We start from the raw sequence: 9,303 nt of genomic DNA, 5'->3' as shown, positions 1-9,303 counted from the left end.
TCGTTTTTTTTTTTTTATCGAGACCAAAACAATCGAATCTGTAAAATCGAACCCTAGACCCGCTTGTTGTTCGATTTTAATACCGAGCCCCGCCGCCACAGGACGCCACACAATCTCCTCCCATACCTGTGCAGCTCCTCCCACGAAATGCGCACACACCAATGAGACGAGTCCCATCCTTTTTTTGTTCGTCCCGTGAGCGGTCCAGGCGCGAGCACACCCACGCGCTAACCCACGAGAACTTCCCACAACCTGCGGCGAGCTCGAAGCTCCCCCCGAAGCGTGAGCACACCATGGCTGACGGAGAAGGCGAGGACGAAATTCAATTCCTGCGAACTGTAAGTCATTTCCATGATGGCGAAAAGGGATCAGTGTGTGTGTGTGTGTGTGTGTGACGTGACACCTTTATGGTGGACGTGTGCGTGAATACGTGCAAGCAGATTACCGCATTGGGATGACAGTTCCCACAGAATCGTCGTTCATTAAGCGAACGTGCCTCACGTGCGAGGATGATGGGTGGCAGGTGGACGACTGATTGGGGCGGCGGGTTAGTCAGCAATGCGCATCGTCAATGAGAATTGAGTTCGATTTATTTTTTGGGGGGGACTGAGGGGGCTCAAATGGATTGTCGGGGGGGGGGGGGCGCAGTGCGGTATAGACAGTCGGTCAAAATAAAACGATGCTGCAGCGGGTCACTTGGCTCGTGCTACGCGTGCGTGCGTGTGGAGTCGCGATTAAGTTACATTGAGACGATGCCAAGAAAATAACGAAATAGATCACGTGACCTCTCTTTTCTATCGAAGTTATTATTTAAATGAACTCATTCACTGCCATTCACAAATTTATTTGTGAATTGTAAATATGACAAAGAGCGCTTTTTCCGAATTTTTTTTTTCATGCTTGTGTGCCGATAAAGTGCTGGTGATGGCCTCTGGCAATGTTTTTGTCTTTCCACAAGGGGGCAGAATTTCCATGTTTTTCCATGTTAGCGCTTTGTTCCATCTTCAGCTGTTGTTAAAGCGCGCTATATAAACTAATATGTATGTATTGCATTGTATTTTGGACAACCACCCTCATTTCAAGCTTATATAACGCCAGATCCATATAATTTAGGAATTAACACTTTTTTCTGATATAAGAAGACAGTCTAGGGTGTCTTACACTACATTGAATGCTTATGTAGTGACGGTAATGAGGTTAAAATCTTAGCGAAAGAAAATAGATGGTTTGAAAGGGGAGTAAAAGGAGCTATTTTCATAAAACAGCAAAATCCTTCACTAAATCGCCATGGTGGGGTGAGGTTCAAATTGGATCGTTCGTACAACCGACTTCTTAGGCAACATAGGCTTAGTTATGCTGATGAGGTGATATCATATGGGGCAATCAGGCCAGTCGTAGACCCCATACTCGGGTAGGACAATAGAAGTAATCAGTCGGTACAATAGAAGTAATCATTGTAGCCGCATGGAGTAGTTTGTAATTTTGGTGAGCTAAATTGTCACTCAAGCAATGTGTTCCATTGTTCACCTGCTTTCTGCATGTATTGCCAGTAAATAGACTACATCTAACATTGGGTTTATTTGGCAAATCAGTAAAGCAGATCGACATATTTACATGAAATATATTTCAAAAAACGCATGTTAACTATTTACTTACAATATAGAAGTAAATATAACAATTTATTTACAATATACACGTCTTTCATACAAATGCTATTCAATTGGTTGTGGAGTCGATCCATTTGGGTTGTCCGTGGAGATTGTTTTTCTTTCAAGAAACACAAATAAAACAGAAAATAAAAGTTATTTGGACAGGTGGGCCGAGGAAGGATGTTTGAAAATGTGCTATACGACTGTCACGTTTCTGTTTGCGACCAGCAGGTGGCACTGTAGGGCCCCACCTGCACCTGCAGAGGTGTTGGTCGTTGTAATCAGTGGCAGTTAAAAGGACTCCCGGCACGACCATTCAGTGTCGGGTCATTGTTTGTTTCATCATGTCATGTTTTACTCATGGTTTTGTTTGCTACTTTGGACATTTCTTTTCCGATGACTTTGTTGTTTGAAATTTTGTTCCTCCCGATTTTATTTAATACAATTTGTCAAACACACGCTGCTCCTCCCTCCTGCCTGCTTTTTTTGGGGGTCTACCACCACCACCACCACCACCCCTACTTTTGTTATATTTATCCGGAGATGTCTGAAATGAATAAGGGACTACTAGTCTTGTCACTTCGGAGAAAACAAATGTGCGTGTTGTTGCATCCACTACAAATTCCACCTTAGAGTTTTATTGTTTTGATTTGTGCTGTTCGTCCTTGTCCGTGCTGCGCTATTTTATCATGACAGGTGTGTGTGTGTGTGTGTGTGTGTGTGTGTGTGAGCTTACAGATGGCCTTGTAGCCTAATGTCCTTCTATGGAGGTAGGGAGGATCGTCAGGAACTGCCTGCACACGCTTAGAACTCTCTAGAACAATTTAAGAAGAAGTCATGTACGCTTAATCCATAAGATAATTTCAACTGCCACCCCCCAAAAAAAATATTATATATATGTGTGTGTGTGTGTATATGTGTATGTACAGTATATATAAAATCCAAAATGGCGGACGCCATACATGTCTTAAGTGTACTGACACTGCCTTGTATTTCAACGTAAATATTTTCGAGGCAGATTTGCAAATGGTGTCCAATATATGCTAATGTTCCAATAGGTCAGGTTTGTGCTCATTTTGTAACCATTTCAGATTGCATGAAAGGTTTCAAATCTCGGGCGTTCTATATCACCCATGCAAGGCAGTTATAAAACACACCCTCTGTCGCTTTCTATGATAGCTCAGAGGCAAAAATCAGTGTCATATGGATGTGGGTCTAAATATTTATTGCCGCTCTAGTTCTGCACCATAAGGCGCTCTCTCTCTCTGCTAAGTGCACTTTGAATGCAGATCAATACAGAACTTGGTTACTTTATGATGCTGATGTACTGTACGTATAAGCACTGCAATTGTGTTGATGTTCATTACAAAGAGTTCTACATTCACACGTATGTAAACTTTGGCTAAAAGCTGCCCTTAGAAATGATTACAATTCCCGTTTCAAAGTTGTAGTTTGCCGTACAATATTTGAAATATAAGCGGAAATGCAGGCATCTTAGCGCGCATGCACACATTTTGCTTTTTTTCAATACAACAGTCGATATAAAATTGTATATGAAATGATACCTCAGCGTACGAACTTAATTGGGTCCCAGGAAGTGTGTGTGTAAGGCGAAAAGTGTGTCTTGCAAACATTACTTTCCCATAGGAAACCATTAAAAATGAGAATAATGCGTTCCCAGGTCCCCATAAAACATAATTTACTACTAAATAAGCCTTAGAACTACACAAAATATACCTTAATTTATGTATCATAAATGTGCTGTTGTATTGTAATTAAAAAATAAACTGTCCTGTATAATAAAGTCGTTTTATTTACCTTTGTGATGGTCATTGATGTAGTTGCTTCTTGATGATATCCAAGTGAAGCTGCTGTGCTTTCTCTGCGATAATACCCTCACACACTGTCCCCTGAAAGACTTTTGGTTAATCCAAATCAACAGAAGTTTTTCAACCTCTTCTATGGCATGAGACCGTTCCTTAGACAACACAGCAACACCCTTCGCCACACGTAGCAAAGGTCGACTTAGCATACTGTTACTGGGACGCCAAGTCACACAAACGCACACCTCGTTCGTGTTTTTTGATGATCTCCTTCTTCTTCTCGACTGTAATTTTCTTTTGTGTCCTCTATGGCTTAACTCTAGCCTGTGGTGGGGTCTTTTTCGGTCCCAAAAAAGCAAAAGTATCCACTCGATAACAAACCACGTCTGTACTGAGTGCACTCAAAGAAAGTGCGTGTGGAAAAACAGTCCGGCAGCCACGGTGGCGCTGTTCGGCCTTGTGGTTGTCTGTTTCTCCACTGAAAACTAGTCCGCCAGCCATTGTGGCGCTCCGTGTGTTTTCCAAAAAGTCGTTCATATGCCAAGGTTATATTCTTGCAAATTTAATGTTCGTAAGGCGAAAAGTTCATTAGCTAAAGCGTTCGTAAGCCGAGGTATCGCTGTATTTGGGTTACTGTTTAGATCAGGGGTCTCAAACTCAATTGACCCGAGTCTGGGTGAGGCTGGGCCGCATCGGGATTTCCACAAGAAAATCACAGATAAAACATTCCAATGTTCTCAAAATCTTTATTTGTAACACGCAAAAAACGAATTAAATGAATACATGGAAAAATGAATAAAAAATAAATTAACCAGTCATAAATAAATAAAATAATTATAATGATCATAAGGCAGATACAGACAGAAAATATTGAACATGAACAAGGCGGGCCGCAAAATATTCTTTCGCGGGCCGCAGTTGTGCCCGCGGGCCGCGTGTTTGAGACCCCTGGTTTAGTTAGTTAATGGCTTGGAGGAAGAAGAGGTTTAAATTTGGTGCGCATGGATCGGTAACGAGGGGAGTAGCTGGAAAAGGTGGTGTGCAGGGTGTGGAGGGTCCAATAAGATTTTCCGCACCCTTGTTTCGATTCTTGCAGTGTCCTCCAGAGTGGGTAGGGCGGCGCCAATGATTTTTTTTTTCCGCCATCCTAACTGTCCGTTGAAGATGTATTTTGTCCATTTTTCCGGCGGCCCCAAACCAAACCAAACCGCGATGGAAGAACACAGCATTGATTCGATGACAGCCGTGTAGTAATGTCGTAGCGCCTCCCGTGGCAGGCCAGGCTTCTTTAATAGCCTCATGTAACGATTCATGTTATTTCTGCCTCTTATTATTTTTGGAAGTGGATTTTATGAGCATGAGGGATGAGTCAGACACTATTTAGCAGTTTGTTTGTGTTTCTTTCTTTTCATCTTATTGTGGTGTTCCTGTCACTTCGGTATTGTCCTAAATCCATCAAGGAGAACAACGCTCTCCATGTAAGGCGATGTCGACTAGCCTGGGAAGACTCGGACCTGTTTGTGTTACGTAATAGTAATAGTAATAATAGTAATAGCAGTAGTAGTAATGGTAGTAATAGTAGTAATAATAGTAATACGTACTTAATTTCTAAGCGCCTTTCACAACTCTCAAGGACACTTTACAGTCACAGGATTTTTTTGTGCGGGTGAGTTGGACAATTCAATTCCGTGGAGTTTGCATGTTCTCCCCGTCACTGTGTGGGTTTTCTCCGGGTACTCCGGTTTCTTCTCACATTCGAAAAACATGCATTGATTTGGAAGGAATGATATCGCTGGACAGCTCAGAGGCGATTGTGCTTTTTTTGCATCTGTAATGAGCAGCATTTTCACAGTGCCGCTTTGTTCACCGGAAAGAAGGAGAAAGCAGCGTCAGCATAGAGCGCAGCTTGGAATTGAAGCGGATTTACGTGGCGAATCTATTTTCGTCAATGGATGCTCCAGCTTCGCGTTTGATTTCAACATTCAGCTTGTAGCAGACGTGCACATTCCACCGTGACGTCCCTGATCCACTAGTGAAAACGATGCTTTGATCCTCTCCTCTTTCATCTTCAGAACTGCTTCATACAATAAAGAGGGTGCAGAAAGTGCTTAAGATTGAGTTATTGTCTTTTGTGTTGTGTCACATTATTTGTCATTTTGGTTTTTTTGATGTTGTTGTTTGACTGCCTTTACAGCAGCTCCTGTATTTTGTTTTTTAACTTCTTTTTTTCCTTTACTCTTCCTTTCATAACTTTGGCGGGTTAAGGGATCAATCTAAATTGTCCCTTGGTGCGATCCTGACTTCAAATGTTTGTTCGTCTTTGTGTGACCTGCGATTGGCTCACAACCGGTTCAGGGTGTCCCTAGCCTACTGCCGGAACACGACTGGGGTAGGCTACAGCACCCCCCGTGATTTTTGTGAGAATCATTGGATCGGAAAATGGATGAATGAATACAGCAAGGGTGTCAAACTCATTTTTTGCCACGGCCGTTACAATGTTTCGTCCCCTTCCGCCTATTACATCCATAGCGCACAACAAATAAACAAATAACTAGTTGTCAAATTTGAAGTAAAAAATAATGACTGCTTTTATGGTTAACGTAGAACAATTAGAATTTTTTTGTTCGGACTTTAGGAAGCCTCATGGAGCTTGATTTGCTTTCACGGGCCGAATAAAATGATGTGGTGGACCGGATTTGGCCCTCGGGCCTCTACTTTGACACCAGGGGTATACTATTGCCCAAGTATCTCTTTTTTCTTTATTCTTTTTTTCTATTGATGCCTTCTTAAGCCCCACCCCTTGCCCCGATGTGCAGAAGTCTCCAGCCTGACCCGAACCGCAGTGCAGTGTAGTGCAATGCAATGCAGTGCACTTGCAGAGAAGATGTGCTTTGCATTCTATTAATGCTATTGGATGCTAAAAAACATAAAAAAAAAACGTCCATATTGACTGCCTCTTGTCACTCTACACTTCTGCTCCTCCCTGCAGATCTACTCGCACATGTTCCCGTGCGGCGTGCGCACAGTAGGAGGAACGATAGTAACATCTTTGGCGTATCTTTAAAACCAGTGACCGTAATAATTGCCATGTTACGCTGTTGCTCTTAGACTGTTGCGATAGGCTATTTGATATTAGCCCATGTTCGATTTACGTACATGTGGACCGGGGGGGGGGGTACTTCTTTTACAGGACAACCGACGTATCCGGACAAGTTGTGTCCATAATTTGTAAAATGGCTTCAAATGACTTCTACTGAGCTTATTTTACAAAGATTCCACCACATATAGCGATATTTTACGTTTCAAGGGTCGCGGTGAATATTCCGGAAGTCTTGTTTTTGTGTTGGTGACGAGTCCTCACCCTACGTCACTGAAGGAACGCCCCTGACCGAAAAAAGGACACATTGTAGCAGTACTTCCATCAGGTCACTGCATTTTGCTGTACTTGTTTGGTCTGAAAACTTCGTGTTGCACCAAAAATAGGCAGAAGAGGGCGACAAAGCTCCATGTAAGGAATTAATGAGCCTGTGGAAACGGGTTGATTAATTCCTTATACGGAGCTTTGTCGCCATTTTCTGCCTCTTTTTTTGGTGCTACATCCCCCCCCCCCCAATTGCCTCAAAATGGCACGGAATAAATTCTTTAATCGTTTGCAAACATGTATGCTTTCCTCTTCAGAACTATTTGAATCATATTCATAACTGGATGAGTAACAAGAAAGCATATTCTCCGAATCTGAAGCCATTGTTTTGATTCTCCAGCAAGGCAAGACGTCTTGGGGTGACACGAACAAGGGGGCGGGACCTTCTGGAACTGGCCACTTCCTGGTTCATTTTTTTTGCAGATTCTGGACACTTGAAGTCATTTTTATTGGTGTTTTGCATTTGACTAAAAATATCATTTTGGGTATTTTAGATGCTTTAAAACGTTTTTCTGATGTCAGTTAAAAAACAACAAAGTGATGTCGGTTGTCCTTTAAATCATTACAAAGCGCTCGATGAGTTCCCGTAGATGTCAAAGGTCCCCATTAAACATAATTTTTTAACTAAATGAGCCTTAAAACGACACAAATATATATTTTATGTATAATAAATGTGCTATTGTATTGTAATTAAAGAAATAAACTGTACTTTATAATATCATCATTTTATATACCTTTGTGATGGTAGTTGTCAATGGATGCCGAACTTTCAGGTTGCCTCTTGATTATATTCGAGTGAAGTTGCCGTGCTTTCTCTGCGATAATACCCTCACTTACACTTTCCCCTGTTGGCTGCTTTTCGTTAATCCAAATCAACTGAAGTTTTTCAACCTTCTATTACCTGAGACCGTTGCTCAGACAACACAGAAACACCCTTAGCCACACGTAGCAATGGTCGACTTAGCATACCGGTACTGGGATGCTAAATCACACAAACACACACCTAGTTAGTGCTTTTCGGTGATCTCCTTTTTCTGCTCGACCGTAATTTTGTTTTGTGGCCTCTTTGGCTGAACACTAGCCTGTGGTGGGGTATTTGTCGGTGCCATAATTGCAAAAGTACTCCACTCGATATCAAACCACGTCTGCACTCATCTTCATTTAAAGTTAGCAAATGTGCTTTCCTGGTCGCACTGCTGTATTCCCAAAAAATGTAATTACGAGGAATTGCTTTTTTTTTTCTTCACTGACATTGTGATTTGTTGTTATTGTAAATAAGCACAACCATTAAGGCTTGAATAATGTAAATCAACCTGAGAGATTTTGTGTACAGCGATATCTGGCTATGAAACGGTCGCTCTCCGCTCTGATTACATCATCAATGATGAACACTCACTTGCTCACCGTCGCTATGCCAAGCTTTTAAATCCTCATCCGCTGACCTGCCCACCAGCAATTTTTGTCTATCTAATCCCCAAAGCGGTGCAACACTTTTGAGCGCTCAAACAAATACACACACACACGTCTAAATATAGCTGCTTTGAATTAGGTGGAAATGTCATTCAAATGTTTATAAACCAAAAATTTACACTTGATTTGAAACAGAATTTTAATGGAGGTCAAAATTGAAACCGAGGTTATTCTTCACATTCATATTTTTATGATCCAACTCATTCATCTCACTGCATACAAGGCGCAATGAGTAAATGTTCAGCGATTTCCGTACCATTTGGCAGCTCCGTTGCATGTACGAGCCACAAGAACTCTTCCCTGATGCCAGTCATGTTCCAAAGCGCTGAGGAGGCAGTGTGGAAAAGGGCAAAATGATTGTGTTGTGCTTGCTTGTCATCCATCACTTGCCCTCCTGGTAAATGTTTATGTGGTATGTGCTGCACTCATTTGTTCTTTGCAACTTTGTTGGCGATGTGCATTATATTAGAGAGTTTTTATGATTCAAACTTGACTGAGGCATGCTTTCGTCATCTTTACAATAATAAGTGTGATTTTGCGTGTGTTTGTATCATGTTACCCGCTGCTCACCCACAGAAAAAAAACCTCATTCTGCGACTAAAGTGTTCTTGAGAGTTTTGAAAGGTGCTTAGAAATTAAATGTATTATTATTATTTTATTCATAATAATATGATGTCTGTGTGTGTTTGTAGAATGATGAGGTGGTCCTCCAGTGTTCAGCCACAATCCATAAGGAGCAACAAAAACTCTGCCTGGCTGCCGAAGGCTTCGGAAACAGGCTTTGCTTCCTTGAATCCATCTCCAACTCCAAGGTACCGATTGGAATTGGATACACTTTTTCATTTTGTACAAGAGTATACCCGATGCAGCAGCGTCAACAATGCACACATTTCGAAACAAAAATCAAAATGGAAACCCTTTTGTTTGTGGTTAACTCAGA

The 9,303-nt window shown here is 41.7% G+C and overlaps 1 protein-coding gene across 1 annotated transcript in view; it reads left to right on the top strand.

The window, feature by feature from the left end:
• Positions 1–173: 173 nt before the first annotated feature.
• ryr2a (ryanodine receptor 2a (cardiac)) overlaps positions 174–9,303 on the top strand; it is a 113,841-nt gene continuing 104,711 nt past the window's right edge. The window contains exons 1-2 of the mRNA XM_089014691.1: positions 174–338; positions 9,056–9,175. Of these exons, the coding sequence (XP_088870817.1) occupies positions 294–338; positions 9,056–9,175 (165 nt within the window). The 5' untranslated portion in view covers positions 174–293. The remainder of the gene's footprint in view (positions 339–9,055; positions 9,176–9,303) is intronic.

This window comes from Hippocampus bargibanti, linkage group LG15 (genome assembly GCF_051943395.1).
Source record: "Hippocampus bargibanti isolate YZ-2025 linkage group LG15, ASM5194339v1, whole genome shotgun sequence".
Taxonomy (NCBI): domain Eukaryota; kingdom Metazoa; phylum Chordata; class Actinopteri; order Syngnathiformes; family Syngnathidae; genus Hippocampus; species Hippocampus bargibanti.
This window is presented reverse-complemented; position numbering and strand designations above follow the sequence as displayed.